General features: G+C 43.7%; 1 protein-coding gene across 1 annotated transcript; it reads right to left on the bottom strand.

The window, feature by feature from the left end:
- Positions 1 to 5,416: 5,416 nt before the first annotated feature.
- LOC144513206 (scavenger receptor cysteine-rich type 1 protein M130-like) lies at positions 5,417 to 17,610 on the bottom strand. Its single transcript, XM_078244201.1, has 5 exons — positions 17,329 to 17,610; positions 11,959 to 12,273; positions 11,572 to 11,865; positions 5,863 to 6,096; positions 5,417 to 5,769 (listed from the first exon to the last, which is right to left on the bottom strand). The coding sequence occupies exons 1-5, from the start codon at positions 17,426 to 17,428 to the stop codon at positions 5,453 to 5,455; spliced, it is 1,260 nt and encodes a 419-aa protein (XP_078100327.1). The 5' UTR covers positions 17,429 to 17,610; the 3' UTR covers positions 5,417 to 5,452.
- Positions 17,611 to 18,166: the final 556 nt, after the last annotated feature.

Genomic DNA, 18,166 nt, shown 5'->3' with positions numbered 1-18,166 from the left:
CTTTTATTTCAGAAACAGTTAAGGGTGCACCAATAGTACCATCAAGCTCTTCATTAACCTGGGGATATATTAGATGATCAAGGGGGTTAGGCCAGTTACACACTGCCTGCGTGGCGTGAGCATGGCGTTTCTGTTGCGTGTCAGCTGCGTGACGGGTGTGTGGATTTTTGTCTGGACACATGTATGTTTCCCATTGATAAAATGAAATACCATGTTAAACATAAATATATACTGATTTGATTACAGCAAAGACAATGTCGGCAGTTTTGACGGAACTTCTACTACTACAGAATATTTCGTTCTGTATTGACAGGTGCAATATTAGAATTTTTTTTTTTATTACATTTATATCTGCATTTATATCAAAAGCTAGAGACTTTCAAACATCAACATGTCATTTATTAATATGTATTTGTGTCTAAGCGACATATAAACATCTTTTCCTATTCTATTTTGCCTGGAAACGCTTCCAACACGCTTGCGTGAAAAATAGGCATCGGTTCTATTTCTAGCAGGTCTCCCACAGTGTGTTGTTACCGATGTCTGGCGCGTCATTAACGTCGAAGAAAAACTGAAGAAAATAAGAGAATTTGGGCTTGCATAGCAAATGGGAGTTGAATCTCCAGAATTTAGAGGGCTGGCTGCCGTGAGGAAAATGGACTTCTATGGAAATAGGGGCATGATCGCAGGAAATTATGTTGTGCAGAAGCCTTTTGTCAATAAAAAAATAGTCAATTCGTGAATAAGTGTGATGGACGTGCGAGAAGAACAAAAACAATTTTCTGGTAGGGAATTTGGTCCTCCAGGGATCTGCTAGGCCCAGTTGTGCCGCATGGAACTTTAATGAGTTAGCGGCTTTTGACAGAGCCAGTCGTGATGTGGAGGATTTGTCAAGTTCATTGAAATCACCACTAAGAATGATGTTATGATCATTGAGATTAGGAATAGCAGCGACAAAAGTATTTATAAATTTCTCATCATCCCAAGTCGGGGCATATATCAAGGCCAGGACCACCAAAGTACTTTATAACTTGCCTGATACTATTACATATCGGCCGTTGGGATCAGTACGTCACCTGCCCCACTCAGGGGAACAGATTATTGGATCTCTGCTATGGCTCTATCAAGGGAGCCTATAAGTCTGTTGCAGGTCCCCCTATAGGATTTTCTGACCATAATGTGGTACATCTCCCCACATACAGACCTGTGCTGCATAGAGACAAAGTGCAGGCACGTGTGGTCCAGGTGTGGAATGAGGAGAGCACTTTGGCCCTACAGGGATGTGTTGACTGTACCGACTGGTTCGTATTTCAAGAATCATCCAACAACATTGATGAATTGACAGATGCTGTATGCAGTTACATCTTCTTTTGTGGACAGTGTGATCCCAACCAAGACTGTTGTTCCATATCCCTATATAACAATAAGCCTTGGGTATCTAAAGAACTGAAACATATGTTAAGAGAAAAGAGGACTATTTTCAATAGTGGCGAAAAGAGTGCATATGCTGAAATTAGGAAGGTTGTGCGAGCTGAAAGCGCAAAGGCTAAACTTCAGTATAAGAGGAAAATTGAGTCCAAATTCAGTGAGTCTGATCTTAGATCTGTGTGGAATGGCATGAAACTAATGACAGGTCTACATCTCTCACCTCATTGGTGATGAAGACCTTCGAGAAGCTGGTTAAGCAGGAGTTACTGAAGAGGGTGGAGCAACAGTTAGACCCTCTCCAGTTTGCTTACAGGGCTGGCAGAGGTTTAGAGAATGCAATACTTACAAAGTTAAATTCCCTTTACCAACATTTGGAATCCTCAAAAACTCATGCAAGGTTAATTTCTATTGGCTTTTCTTCAGCGTGCAATACCATTCAGCCCTACCTGTTGGCTGAGAAACTTCAGGCTATTTTTAACTTGAACGCTAACTTAATCGGCTGGATACTGGATTTTCTGTCGAATAGGTCGCAGTGTTAGGGTTAATGGTGTCTTATCTTCAAATGCCTTTTCGTCTACAGGCTCTCCACAGGCCTGTGTTCTTTCACCATTGCTTTTTATTTTATATACAAATGACTGTAGGAGTAAGTATGAGAATAGGCAGTGTGAAATTTGCAGATGACACTGTTATAGTGAGCCTTTTGAATAATGATGTGGTGGGACATGGTCCTGTTGTTGATGATTTCATTGTTTGGTGTGAAAACTCTTATCTGTCTATCAATGTTTAAGACGAAGGATATAATGATTAATTTCCGTAGATCACAGCACAATGTTTCACCAACTGTTATTCAGAAAATTAATGACAGTAGATGAATATAAATATTTAGGAACCATCATTGACAGCAAATTATCTTTTGAGAGCAACACAGATGCTGCCTGTAAAAAGGCCCAACAGAGACTTTTCTTCTTGAGGAAGATGAAATCATTCAGTGTGTGCAGACTCCATTGATTGATGTGTGTCCTGTGTTGTGTTTACAATGTTCTTGCCATCTGAGGATATATGTGTTTTAGACATCCTGCTGCACACTAAATTTCCTTTTTTAAGGATAAATAAAGTGGAACTAGAAATAACGGTGGAGGGTTCGAAAGCAATGTCCCTGTGTATAATAAGAGCCCCTCCTCTAGCCCTCTCGGAAAGTCTAGCATGAAAGAAGTGGCCCATCCATGGCTTTTTAATACGTGAGATTTCAGAAGTACGAAGGTGGGTCTCTTGTAAAAAGAGAATGTCCCCTTTAAGCTGCTGTAAGTGTGAAATGACCTTATTGGCTTTAGTGGTATTGTTTAAGCCTTTGACGTTCCAAGAAATGAAACGTACCGCCCTACCACTCACTGACATGGCATCCTACATTGTAGAGTAGTTGCCTGAGCTGGAAAAGAAAAGAAAAAGGAGGTGGGGGGAGAATAAATACACACACACACACACAAACACAAAATAAAAAATAAAAATATCCCTCCTGGGAACCTTAGACATTTGTATTTCCCTACATACATTCCTAAGTAGCAGAAAATTCTGTCCTTTCAAAAAACTACCGTCCCCAGAATAATAACCCAACTCCAACTTTATAAGAGAATGGAGATAAACAGAACTCACAAATTTACTGAATGAAACATACACAATACCCACACCTATCTCAAAAGAAGCAGTAGGGTGTAGCAGTTTGGAGGTGAATTTCCCTATAAGACTATATACATAAATACACAAAAAAAACAGCACCCCTAAAACAACAGGGTGGATGTGCATTCAAATATTGTAATACGGACACCTCAGAGATCCAAGGCCACTGTAAATAACAGTAGTAACCGCTATAGAGAGAAAAAGAAAAACTAAAAGAAAAAGAAGCGACTACTGAAATGAAAAATCTGCAGCCAGCTCTAGTTTAGAGGCATTACCCACCATGCTGCCACATTGGCCAAAAATACAATAAAACATGACTGTGGAGAACAACATGAGACCAATACGCAGCAGTGAAGTCCAAAGTCCAGGCTCTAATTCAGTTAGCCAGAGCTGGCAATACAGCTAGTTAGCATTCAAGCTGTTAAGTGTTACCCTGTCAGATCATGCTAGGTGTCTCGGGCGGAGAGAAACTTCTCGGCTTCTTTCATGGATGATAGCCGAACTCTGTCACCGTCCTCCGCCGTGATCACTAGCCTGGCAGGGTACTGGATGGCAGGTCTGAGTCCTCGCTGGTATAGCTTGGCCATGATATCTCGATAGGCTGCCCGTTGTTCCATAACTTCGGGTGTATAGTCCTCATAAAAGGCTATAGGTTTACCCTGATAGCGTAGCTCCGCTCTTCTCTTCCGCGCCTCACGAATTACTTTCTTTGGTCTGGTAGCTGTGGAACCGGATGATTACGTGCCTTGGCCTCTCGCCCTCCTTCGGTTTGGCTGTTAGTGACCTGTGTGCACGGTCTAGATCGGGAGGGGAGGGCAGTGTCTGCTCACCCAGAAGCTAGGGTAGAGGTGTGGAGAGAAAGGCAATTGGTTGAGGGCCCTGGATCGACTCCGGGAGTCCGACTATGTGAATGTTATTATGGCGGCTGCGGGCCTCCAGTTCCGATGCTTTGTTTTTCAACTTGGCGTTGCTAGCAGCTAGCTCAGCACACGTAGCTTCCACGGATGACAGCCTTTCGTCAAATAGGTCGGCGCTGGACTCCAGTGAAGTAATACGTTGCCTGTGATTACACACAGTCGCTTGCACCAGGTCAATTTTAGACTCAAGGGCAGAGATGGTTGTTGTAAATTCAGTGGAGAGATCTGCTTTGTGGCGCTCCAGCAAGTTGGTCAGTGCAGCCATGCTCACGTCGCTAGCGGCTACATTGTCCTTTGGCAAAATATCTTTTTTATTTTGTTTTGCAGCCTTAGAAGCCATATCTGCGAAGGTCATGCGATGTTCACAAGTTATATAAACTTGTTGCAAAAGCTGGATATGGGAATACGGATTTTTAGAGATGAAAGTATATGAAAGGGCTTGGGAACGGAAGTCAAACGCGTCTACTACTCGTCCGCCATCTTGTCTCCCTCCTATCCTTTTTTTTTTTTAAACGCCATTTAAAACATGCAGCGTATTCATTCAGCTGCATTTCCTGTCCCTCCCTTCCTTTCTCTCACACACACACACACACACACACACACACACACAGCCCCTGCCCTCCGTGCACGCCGTGTCTGTCTCCATGAAAACGAGATCATCCCGGGAAGCGTGGGAGCTTGGCCTATTTGGTGCAGATAGAACGGCTGGCGAAATTCACAAGTTCATGAAAGGTTGGTATCTTGTGAACACTTTTACACAATCACACATTAAAAAGTGCTATAAAACATATTTTATATATACAAACAAGTACAAACAAGCGAATGGCCTGCTTTAGAAAGTTAAGTAGTCACAAGTTTGCGGTAAAATGCAGCTGGGTTGTCGAGGTCAAAACACCATATGTAGCAGCTGTGAATCAAATAAACTTATTATAAATAATGTTATGTCATTTCGTACTCTCACACTGAACGTTTGCTGCTTCAATCCAGATGAGTATTGGAAAGTATTTTCCGCGACTGAAAAAGGCACGTGTTGAGGATGAGGACCAGCCTGAACCAGAGGTATCAGTCTGAAACAGAGCTCAACAGTCCGACTAGTGGAATTAGTTATGTTATTAATTTGTTTACAATATTTTCAGGCTTCAACCAGTGCTGCTCAAGCAGAAAGACAGGGTCAGGGAGAGAGAGAGATAGATTCCTTAGGCACTGAAGAAAGAGTAGGAGAGGTGGAGAGCATCCAACATGATTTTGTAGGTAAAGAAATTTGAATGGGTTGGCCGTGTGGATTTGGTGAAGGTGTGAAAGCATTTTTGATTAATTAATATAATAAAGTTCTGTGTAACAAATTATTAACGAAGGAATTATTGTGGACCCCCCCGGTCAGACACAGGGCGTTTTTGTTGTGTATTTTTGTATGTTGTTCGAAATAAAAACATTCATTCATTCATGTCTTTGATGGGCTTACCTGAGCAGGTGAGATTATGGAAGGAGTAAGAGGAATCTGATGTTGCACACTCCCTCAGAGCAGATCCAGACTCAACACAGTCAGACCAGATCACCCACACACATCTGCCTGAGGATGCTTCTCTCGCTACAGAAACAGCAGAGCCACAGTCTAACTCTCTGCAGGCAGCAGCTGCTATCTTCAGGCTCCAGCCAGAGTTATAATAATCCACTCGTCTCCACTCTCCGTTATGTTTCACCTCCAGTGATCCTCCACAGCGACTGGCTCCTCCCACCAACTTGACAGGCTCTAAACAGAAACCAAAGAGTCATCAGCAAAAGAACAAAGTGAGTTTCATTAGAACAGAAATGAACCAAATCAGAGCTGCAGCTCCTCTTCTACCTGAGCAGGTGAGTCCAACAGCTTTTGCACGTGAGCAGGTGTTTCTCACTTCTCCATAGAGTGCCCCCTGCAGGACTGAAGGAGCCCCACAGCCAAGCTCCCTACAGACCACCTCTGCATCCTGCTGGTCAAAGTCATCTTCACACACTGAGGACCAGCGCTGGGTAGACTGGTTAGTCTTCACCTCCAGTCTGCCTGAGCACAGACTGGTCCCATTCACCAGCCTGACAGAGTCTGGAGAGATGATAGAAGATACAATAGAGAGAGAGAAAAGACACCAGACATCATTAACAACAGAACTCATCTTTATACCGTGGTCACACCGCCCCGGTAAAGTGTGAATTCGGTGGCGTGAAAACATACAAACTCAATAGAAATACGCAAATAGACAAAATTTGTGTCATTCAAGCCGGTGCCGTGTATTTGTCCATCCATCCATCCATCTTCATCCGCTTATCCGGGTCGGGTCGCGGGGGTAGCAGCTCCAGCAGGGGACCCCAAACTTCCCTTTCCCGGGCCACATTAACCAGCTCCGACTGGGGGGATCCCGAGGCGCTCCCAGGCCAGGTTAGAGATATAATCCCTCCACCTAGTCCTGGGTCTCCCCGAGGCCTCCTCCCAGCTGGACGTGCCTGAACACCTCCCTAGGGAGGCGCCCAGGGGGCATCCTTACCAGATGCCCGAACCACCTCAACTGGCTCCTTTCGACGCAAAGGAGCAGTGGCTCTACTCCGAGCTCCTCACGGATAACTGAGCTTCTCACCCTATCTCTAAGGGAGACGCCAGCTACCCTCCTGAGGAAACCCATTTCGGCCGCTTGTACCCTGGATCTTGTTCTTCGGTCATGACCCAGCCTTCATGACCATAGGTGAGGGTAGGAACAAAAACTGACCGGGTAGATTGAGAGCTTTGCCTTCTGGCTCAGCTCTCTTTTCGTCACAACGGTGCAATAAATTGAATGTAATACCGCACCTGCTGTGCCGATTCTCCGACCAATCTCCCGCTCCATTGTCCCCTCACTCGCGAACAAGACCCCAAGGTACTTGAACTCCTTCACTTGGGGTAAGGACTCATTCCCTACCTGGAGAAGGCACTCCATCGGTTTCCTGCTGAGAACCATGGCCTCCGATTTAGAGGTGCTGATCCTCATCCCAGCCGCTTCACACTCGGCTGCGAACTGATCCAGTGAGTGCTGAAGGTCACAGGCCAATGATGCCATCAGGACCACATCATCTGCAAAAAGCAGCGATGAGATCCCCAGCCCACCGAACTGCAACCCCTCTCCACCCCGACTACGCTCGATATCCTGTCCATAAATACTACAAACAGGATTGGTGACAAAGCGCAGCCCTGGAGGCCAACTCTCACCTGAAACGAGTCCGACTTACTGCCGAGAACCCGGACACAGCTCTCGCTTTGGTCGTACAGAGATTGGATGGCCCTGAGAAGGGACCCTCACCCCGCACTCCCGCAGCACCTCCCACAGTATCTCCCGGGCACCCGGTCATACGCCTTCTCCAGATCCACAAAACACATGTAGACTGGTTGGGCATACTCCCAGGCTCCCTCCAGGATCCTTGCGAGAGTAAAGATCTGGTCCGTTGTTCCACGACCAGGACGGAATCCGCATTGTTCCTCTTCAACCTGAGATTCGACTATCGACCGAACCCTCCTTTCCAGCACCTTGGAGTAGACTTTACTGGGGAGGCTGAGAAGTGTGATACCCCTGTAATTGGCACACACCCTCTGGTCCCCCCTTTTTAAAAAGGGGAACCACCACCCCGGTCTGCCACTCCTTAGGCACCGTCCCAGACTTCCACGCAATGCCGTGTATTTGTGTGATTTGAAATATTTGAACTGGAGAAAGAAATGTGTGTGACGCTGTGTCTTGAAAGTGTTTAGATCCTCCTGATGTCCTCATATTGTTGAAGCAGAAATGGAGGAACAGATGATTGTAGCTGTCTGTAGCTCCTCATTATTTACAGAGAGCAGATGCAACAGGAGCTTTCTTTGGGAAGAGTAAAACTACCTATTAAGTTCTGAAATAATGTGTCTGTTGTGTTGATGGAGCAGCTGCAATGTTAGCATAGCTATGATCGATCCAAACTCCATTCAGAAAAACATTTTAAAAATTGTTTGCTTGTCATCTTGCAGACAGACCTGATGAAGAATGGATTCATACCTTTTACAAATTTGCCTCATTATCTTGTTATTTCGACAACATTTTATTTGTTTATTACAATTACAAAACAGGGAAATGTGAACCTCAAGTAGCGTCATCAACTATACCCTGGGCAATGACGACTGTAGTTTTTACGATAGAAAGTGACGCTATACTCCAATACAGTCAGTCTTCAGCTGTAATAACAGACAGGAAGCCTGAGGTGTTGATGCCTGCACAGGATGCTGTGTGTTGATGTCGACATGTATCAGGTGTGATCTAGCATATACTGATGATCTGGGCCACACGGGATCTTTAAAACAATTAAAAATCAAAGACAGAATGTTTGAAGCTTCTAGTAACAAGTCCACATCTCTACACTTTAAGATGTCATTGTCCTGGATAACTTTACAGTTCAATCCAATGGAAACCACTGACTGTCACTGGGACAGAGGAAGGAGCACACATGAGAGTATATAATGTAGGTCATTGTGAGCAAACTAATGTACTATTCTTCAATTCTGTCTGCTATGTCACCCTTTTGGGACAAATGAGCATCGTCAATTTGGTCCACTAAAAGTTCTGTTTTTTGCAGCTGACCGATTATTTTTCAGTGTCTGACAACATTATGGAAAGGATCCCTACAGAGATAGACCTTTAAAACCTCTTTAAGAACTTTCTGTTAAACCAGAAACAGCTCTGAGGTCGCTAACACTAAACCCACCAGACTCCATTTAGAAAAACAGTACTTTTAGCGTGTATAGAGCCAGACTATTTTCACATGTAAATCGGGTAAACTATGTGTTTCATTTCAACCAAAACTAGAGTTGTGATGGTTGGAAAAGTGGAAAGACGACCCAAAACGGGTTTTCATAGTTTTATTTTGTTTCTCTCGACTTTAAAAGCAGTGTATTTTACGATGACAATTACTGTTTATTTTCATGGAGTCTGGTGGGTTTATAGAACACAATTTTGTGGATGTTTTTATGTGTAAAAAAAAGAATCATAATCTTTAACATTAATCCTTTCCATAATGTTGTCAGAGACTTAGAATATTAATATGAGCCTGGCAGTGGTAAAAACAGAACTTTTGTGAAGGTACAATACAATACAAGCTGAACAGTTGTCCTATTAACTTACATTGTAGCTTGTTTCACCGCTGATGACTGCAGCGATCTCTCTTAATACTGGACCAATGTCAGATTATTGTTCCCATTAGTCACTTAGACACAAAAACAGTGTTTCCCACACAGACTAGTTTGTGGCGGTGCGCCACAGAATCATCACGGGCCGCCACATATTGCGTTTCGTTATTCTTTTTTGTTTTTTAAACACTATTTAAAAACACGCAGCGTATTCATTCAGCTGCATTTCCTTTCCTTGCTCTCCCTCCATCTCTCAGTCACTAACACATCTCTCTCACACACACACACACACACACACACACACACACACACACCATTTTAAAACAACACGTCTTCACTGTCTCCTCCTGCTCTGCATCTCTTCATTCTCGCTGTCAAGGCAACCCTTTACTAGAAAGAAAGTCGGAAATGTTCGTTGCATTGGTTTGTATCACTGCGGATTGTAGATTCACACAATTCACCGTCACCTGCAACTGGTCAACAGTGTGATATAGGGCTGCAACTAACAATTGTTTTCATTATCAATTCATCTGTTGATTATTTTCTTGATTAATGGATTAGATGCTTGGTCTATAAAATGTCAGAAATGGTAAAAATATGTGGATCAGTGTTTCCCAAAGTCCCAGATGTCGTCCCTCAAACGTCTTGTTTAGTCCACAACTCAAAGATATTCAGTTTACTGTCACAGACACTGAAAACCAGGAAAATATGGTTCAGGTTGAAAAACTGTAGTCACCCTTTAAAGTACAAAGTGAGAAATAATAAACTTCCTGGCAACATTAAAAAAAATGCTCCAGGACAGAGGAGGGGGCTATAATTTAAAAGGGAAACTTAAAACTTAATGTATAACAACTGTGTCGTCTTCGGTATTGCTCTATACACTGACAGCCAGCTAAACTCGCTCCTAACATCAAGACTCTAAAGACAAGTCAAAGACAGACAAAGTCGTTCCCACGTCCACAGGTTTAATGACGTTGCAAGGAAAGTGTGAAACTGTAACATACAAAGAAAGACTAATCAATTCTATGCTAGCTTTTAACATACATTATAGCCTAATGTTCAGAATGTAATTTCATCAATTCAAATATTTCCTGTCTACCATTACACCATATAATTCATGACTTTTAAACAAATAGTGAGTGTGATTATGCTGTACAAAGACATTTTTACATGTAAACAATATTACATTCATACGAGTGTAGCCTGTCCTATGACTTATAGTTGCCTAGCAACCATGCAACGTTAGTCACAGCACAAACGCCAGCGATCACGGACATTTCTAATATAAACTTAACACAAAATAACATTGACATCAAACTAATGATCTAATGAACCTATGTAATTATTTAAAAACAGTGAATGAATACATACCAACGATGCTACTCTAGGCATAAATGTAGGCAAATGTAACTGTAGTTGGCTTGCTACACTTACAACCATAAATCACTGAACCGTTTGTTTGTAGCATTCGCTTTACTTCCTAACTACGGCTCACTGTGGATTTCCGCTGGATGCGGAACATTTGAGGACCGGCTCTGCTGCGGAACGGCTGCGTGCTCCGCCATCCGTCAATACCCACTCGGTCCGGATTTGTTGCGGCACGGCTGTGGCCATGACTGACAGCTGTAGTCACGAGGACCCACAATATCTCGTGAATTCACGTAGAATAGAACCACAAAACCAACAACAATTTGTTTCCATCCAGAGGAGTAGAGGGAAACAACTCTGTGCAGTGTTTTCAAGGTGTAGTGCAGGGCAATATGATCCGCCGTGAGCACGGTGTATTTTACTTTGAAAATTAACCGGATTTTTTATTTAGTTTCTGTGCTCGACTTCCTGTCCCACACTATCTGCCCTGTGCTGAATTGCTGCGGAGCTCTCCGGCGTCCGGCAAAAATAAAAGCTCTGCGTATCTGCTCCGGAGGGCTGCGGACCGCCGGAGCTGGGACGGAGTAGGGACGCAGACGTTCCGCAGTCAGTGGAAATACACACATTGACTTTAATGGAAACCTAATGACTCCGTCGACGTTCCGAGCCGTTACGCAGCCGTTACGCAGCCAGTGGAAATTGCCGGTCACACGACAGAGCAGTTACCAGCTGAGAGTATTAAAGTGACAGCAACGTAAATAGAGAACTCATTAAGACTTGAGGCAAATTAACTTCTTACTTTTAACACTTTATTTATAACAAAACAACAACCGTATGCCCCCACTACTCTGTCAGTATTTACATTCTTCCTACTTTCTTTCACACTAAATCATTTATTCAACAGTTTTTATTTATTTTGCTTTTTATTTTTTACAGTGAAATACTTTGTGTCTTTTATTTTAAGTTGTTGTTGTGTATTTTTGTATGTTGTTCAAAATAAAAGCATTCATTCATTCATGTCTTTGATGGGGTTACCTGAGCAGGTGAGATGAAGGAAGGAGGAAGAGGAAGATGATTCAGCACACTCCCTCAGAGCAGATCCAGACTCAACACAGTCAGACCTGATCCTCCACACAGATCTGACTGAGGACTCTTTTCTCTCTACAGAAACAGCAGAGCCACAGCCTGACTCTCTGCAGGCAGCAGCTGCTGTCTTCAGGGTCCAGCCAGAGTAATCATCATTCACTGGTCTCCATTCTCCGTTATGTTTCACCTCCAGTGATCCTGCACAGCGACTGGCTCCTCCCACCAACCTGACAGCATCAGGCTCTGAACAGAAACCAGAGAGTCATCAGCAAAAGAACAAAGTGAGTTTCATTAGAACAGAAATGAACCAAATCAGAGCTGCAGCTCCTCTCCTACCTGAGCAGGTGAGTCCAACAGCTTTTCCAGGTGAGCAGGTGTTTCTATCTGAGCCTGAGCTTCTACAGTCCAGGAGAGCAGACTCATGGCCTCCACACTGGAACTCTTTGGTCCTCATTGGAGGCTCCACTTCTCCATAGAGCGCCCCCTGGAGGACTGAAGGAGCCCCACAGCCAAGCTCCCTACAGACCACCTCTGCATCCTGCTGGTCAAAGTCACCTTCACACACTGAGGACCAGCGCTGGATAGACTGGTTGGTCTTCACCTCCAGTCTGCCTGAGCACAGACTTGTCCCATCCACCAGCCTGACAGAGTCTGGAGAGATGATAGAAGATACAATAGAGAGAGAGAAAAGACACCAGACATCATTAACAACACAACTCATCTTCATACCGTGGTCACACCGCCCGGGTAAAGTGGCAATTTGGTGACGTGACAACATACAAAGTCAATAGAAATACGGAAACAGACGCAAAATCTTTGTCATCCAAACCGGCGCCGTGTATTTGTGAGTTGAAATATTTGAACTGGAGTAAGAAATATGTGTGACGCTGTGTCTTGAAAGTGTTTAGATCCTCCTGATGTCCTCACGTTGTTGAAGCAGAAATGGAGGAACAGATGATTGTAGCTGTCTGTAGCTCCTCATTATTTACAGACAGCAGATGCAAAAGGAGCTTTCTTTGGGAAGAGTGAAACTACCTATGAAGTTCTGAAATAATGTGTCTGTTGTGTTGATGGAGCAGCTACAATGTTAGCATAGCTCTGATCCATCCAAACTCCATTCAGAAAACAAACATTTTAAAAAGTTGTTTGCTTGTCGTCTTGCAGACAGACCTGATGAAGAATGGATTCATACTTCTTACAAATCTGCATCATTAACTTGTTATTTGGACTCACATTTTATTTGTTTATTACAATTACAAAACAGGGAAATCTGAACCTCAGGTAGTGCTGGAAGTGGCAGTCATCAACTACACCCTGGCCCCTGAAGACTGTAGTCTTTGGTCTAGATGTCCTTGTTGGTGATTTATACGGTAGAAAGTGACGCTATACTCCATTACAGTCAGTCTTCAGCTGTAATGACAGACAGGAAGCCTGAAGTGTTGACGCCTGAACAGGATGCTGTGTGTTGATGTTGACACGTGTATCAGGTGTGATCTAGCATCTACCGATGATCTGGGTACGGTGGCCGACAGGGGCAAACGCCCTGCAACTTAAGAAAACACACGCAAATAGACAAAACACAAGCAAATTAAAAAATCAACTTCATTAATTTGACAACACATGCAGCATTCAGCAAAAGGACTGCAAATACACACAACCAAATACATAAACGCGCTGCAAATACACACAACCAAATACATAAACGCGCTGCAAATACACACAACACAACCAAATAGATAAAGAGCGAGAGAGAGAGAGAGAGAGAGAGAGACACACTGCATAGACATATTGTGGAGCAATTCGCTCTTGAAATACAAAAAAACAGACAGGATTTACAGTCCCTCCCTGTTTAGTAAACCAGCCGACTTTACCGTGGGATTTATCAAACTGAATAAATCCCGCTCGCACATATAAACACAAAACTGCTTTGCTAACTCCAACGTGTTGTAAGTAAGACATCTGCTGAAAAAAGTTATTGTATTCATTAGCATGATTGCCGTACTGTTTAGTTCACAAACATCCAACACACCAAAGTACAAACACATAGCGGACCAGACGCAAGCTTTTTATTTTGAAAAGCCGAAGCTCGGGGACGGCACCAGCCGGGAGGGCATGAGACGGGAGCATAGACTGTATATTATTAATATATTATGTTATTAATAATAATAATATGAATGTAATATACAGTCTATGGAGTTCTCCAGGCTGCAGCCATACCCAACTCTAATAAAAAAGGCAGAGCGCCTCTCTCCCCCTTTGTCGAAAAATCCAGCTGTTCCACCAGGTGCTCCTCTAGAGGTCTGGAGAACTTCCGTTGTGTAATCTGGATGCTGCGTTTTTTTGTTGCATTTGTTTTCTGGGTTTGTGTGCTTCTCTTTTGCATCGTTTCATATTTGCAGCGTTTATGTATTTGGTTGTGTTGTGTGTATTTGCAGTGCGTTTGCTGAGTGCTGTGCATGTGTTGTCAAATTAATGAAGATGTTTTCTTAATTTGCTTGAGTTTTGTCTATTTGCGTGTGTTTTCTGAAGTTGCAGGGCGTTTGCCCTCTGTCGGCCACCGTATATGAGCCACACGGGATCTTTAAAACAATTAAAAATCAAAGACAGAATGTTTGAAGCTTCTAGTAACAAGTCCACATCTCTACACTTTAAGATGTCATTGTCCTGGATAACTTTACAGTTCAATCCAATGGAAACCACTGACTGTCACTGGGACAGAGGAAGGAGCACACATGAGAGTATATAATGTAGGTCATTGTGAGCAAACTAATGTACTATTCTTCAATTCTGTCTGCTATGTCACCCTTTGAGACAAATGTACAACGTCAATGTTGTTGTCAAGTGACAACATTATGGAAAGGATCCCTACAGAGATAGACCTTTAAAACCTCTTTAAGAACTTTCTGTTAAACCAGAAACAGCTCAGAGGTCGCTAGCGCTAAACCCACCATACTCTATTTAGAAAAACAGTACTTTTAGCGTGTATAGAGCCAGACTATTTTTACATGTAAATCGGTAAACTATGTGTTTATTTCAACCAAAACGAGTTGTGATAGTTGGAAAAGTGGAAAGACAACCCAAAACAGGTTTTCATAGTTTTATTTTGTTTCTCTCGACTTTAAAAGCAGTGTATTTTACGATGATAAAATTACTGTTTATTTACATGGAGTCTGGTGGGTTTACAGAACACAATTTTGCGGATGTTTTCATGTGTAAAAAAAGGATCATACTCTAACATTAATCCTTTCCATAATGTTCTCAGACACTTAGAATATTAATCTGAGTCTGTCAGCGGTAAAAACAACTTTTGTGAAGGTACAATACACAATACAATACAAGCTGAACAGTTGTCCTATTAACTTACATTGTAGCTTGTTTCGCTGCTGCCGACTGCAGCGATCTCTCTTAATACTGGACCAATGTCAAAGATTGTTGTTCTCATCAGTCACTTAGACACAAATACAGTGTTTCCCACACAGACGGCGGTGCGCCACAGTATCAACACCAGCTGCCACATATTCCATCCATCCATCCATCCATCTTCATCCGCTTATCCGGGTCGGGGTCGCGGGGGTAGCAGCTCCAGCAGGGGACCCCCAAACTTCCCTTTCCCGGGCCACATTAACCAGCTCCGACTGGGGGATCCCGAGCGTTCCCAGGCCAGGTTAGAGATATAATCCCTCCACCTAGTCCTGGGTCTCCCCCGAGGCCTCCTCCCAGCTGGACGTGCCTGGAACACCTCCCTAGGGAGGCGCCCAGGGGGCATCCTTACCAGATGCCCGAACCACCTCAACTGGCTCCTTTCGACGCAAAGGAGCAGCGGCTCTACTCCGAGCTCCTCACGGATAACTGAGCTTCTCACCCTATCTCTAAGGGAGACGCCAGCTACCCTCCTGAGGAAACCCATTTCGGCCGCTTGTACCCTGGATCTTGTTCTTTCGGTCATGACCCAGCCTTCATGACCATAGGTGAGGGTAGGAACAAAAACTGACCGGTAGATTGAGAGCTTTGCCTTCTGGCTCAGCTCTCTTTTCGTCACAACGGTGCGATAAATTGAATGTAATACCGCACCTGCTGTGCCGATTCTCCGACCAATCTCCCGCTCCATTGTCCCCTCACTCGCGAACAAGACCCCAAGGTACTTGAACTCCTTCACTTGGGGTAAGGACTCATTCCCTACCTGGAGAAGGCACTCCATCGGTTTCCTGCTGAGAACCATGGCCTCCGATTTAGAGGTGCTGATCCTCATCCCAGCCGCTTCACACTCGGCTGCGAACCGATCCAGTGAGTGCTGAAGGTCACAGGCCGATGATGCCATCAGGACCACATCATCTGCAAAAGCAGCGATGAGATCCCCAGCCCACCGAACTGCAACCCCTCTCCACCCCGACTACGCCTCGATATCCTGTCCATAAATACTACAAACAGGATTGGTGACAAAGCGCAGCCCTGGCGGAGGCCAACTCTCACCTGAAACGAGTCCGACTTACTGCCGAGAACCCGGACACAGCTTCTCGCTTTGGTCGTACAGAGATTGGATGGCCCTGAGAAGGGACCCCTCACCCTGTACTCCCGCAGCACCTCCCACAGTATCTCCCGGGCACCCGGTCATACGCCTTCTCCAGATCCACAAAACACATGTAGACTGGTTGGGCATACTCCCAGGCTCCCTCCAGGATCCTTGCGAGAGTAAAGATCTGGTCCGTTGAGCTGCCACATATTGCGTTTTGTTATTCTTTTTTTTTTAAACGCTGTTTAAAACACGCAATGTATTCGTTCAGCTGCATTTCCTTTCCCTCCCTTCCTTTCTCTGTCACTCACACGTCACACACACAAGCTGTGAATCAAGTAAACTTATTATAAATAATGTTATGTTATTTTTTACTCTTACACTGAACGTTTGCTGCTTCAATCCAGATGAGTATTGGAAAGTATTTTCCGCGACTGAAAAAGGCACGTGTTGAGGATGAGGACCAGCCTGAACCAGAGGTATCAGTCTGAAACAAAGCTCAACAGTCCGACTAGTGGAATTAGTTATGTTATTAATTTGTTTACAATATTTTCAGGCTTCAACCAGTGCTGCTCAAGCAGAAAGACAGGGTCAGGGAGAGAGAGAGAGATAGATTCCTTAGGCACTGAAGAAAGAATAGGAGAGGAGGAGAGCATCCAACATGATTTTGTAGGTAAAGAAATTTGAATGGGTTGGCCGTGTGGATTTTGTGAAGGTTTGAAATATTTTTTCATTAATATAATAAAGTTCTGTGTAACAAATTATTAACGAAGGATCAGACACAGACACAGGGTGACCCCCCCGCCACCAGAAATTGCTTTCTAATCTTTGGGAAACACTGACAAACAGGAAAATATGGTCCAGGTTGAAAAATGGTAGTTAACCTTAGTAGAAAGTAGAAAGTGAGAAATAATTAACTTCCTGGCAACATTCTGTTCCAGGACAGAAGTGTGTGTGGGGGGCTATGATTTAAAGGGAAACTTAATGTATAACATCCGTATGCCCCCACTACTCTGTAAGTATTTAGATTCTTCCTACTTTCTTTCAGACAAAATTATTTATTTAACAGTTTTTATTTATTTTGCTTTTTCTTTTTTACAGTGAAATACATTGTGTCTTTTATTTTAAGTTTTTGTTTTGTATTTTTGTATGTTGTTCGAAATAAAAGTATTCATTCATGTCTTTGATGGGCTTACCTGAGCAGGTGAGATTATGGAAGGAGTAAGAGGAATCTGATGTTGCACACTCCCTCAGAGCAGATCCAGACTTAACACAGTCAGACCTGATCACCCACATAGATCTGCCTGAGGACTCTTTTCTCTCTACAGAAACAGCAGAGCCACAGTCTAACTCTCTGCAGGCAGCAGCTGCTATCTTCAGGGTCAAGTCAGGGTAACCAATCACTGGTCTCCATTCTCCGTTATGTTTCACCTCCAGTGTTCCTCCACAGCGACTGGCTCCTCTCACCAACGTGACAGACTCTGAACAGAAACCAGAGAGTCATCAGCAGAATGAGTGAAAAGATCAGAAACTGAGCAGAAAAGATGAAACTGTAAATTATGTTTCTTCATTTGTCTTTTCTGTCTCTGTGTACCTGTTGAGGTGAGTTCTCCTTCAGCCTGGAGTCCTGAGGATAAATCAGAAGGTAAACATCAGTAGAAAGCAGCATGATTGGATCACACACACTGAGACACAGAGACACATACGGACACACAGTCACTCACACACACACACAGAGAGAGACACACACACACAGAGAGACACACACACACACACACACACACACACACACAGAGAGACACACACACACTTAAATGCTTTTATTTGGATCTGATAGGCATCACAAGAAAAGAACAAGATCCAGAGCCTGTGGGAAGAGTGATTGACGAGGTGACAGGTCTACATGGCTCACATACTTTTACAGCTCTTTCCATTCTCATAATAACACATTAAGGATAAACTAAGCATCTCCATATTTACATGCTCCCTATGATGGCTGAAACAGAGCAACATTTTGCAAGTCTTTTTTGCCTC

Source organism: Sander vitreus, unplaced genomic scaffold (genome assembly GCF_031162955.1).
Source record: "Sander vitreus isolate 19-12246 unplaced genomic scaffold, sanVit1 ctg129_0, whole genome shotgun sequence".
NCBI classification, from domain to species: Eukaryota; Metazoa; Chordata; class Actinopteri; order Perciformes; family Percidae; genus Sander; species Sander vitreus.
The sequence above is the reverse complement of the archived record's forward strand: the minus strand, read 5'-3'. Positions and strand labels throughout refer to the sequence as shown.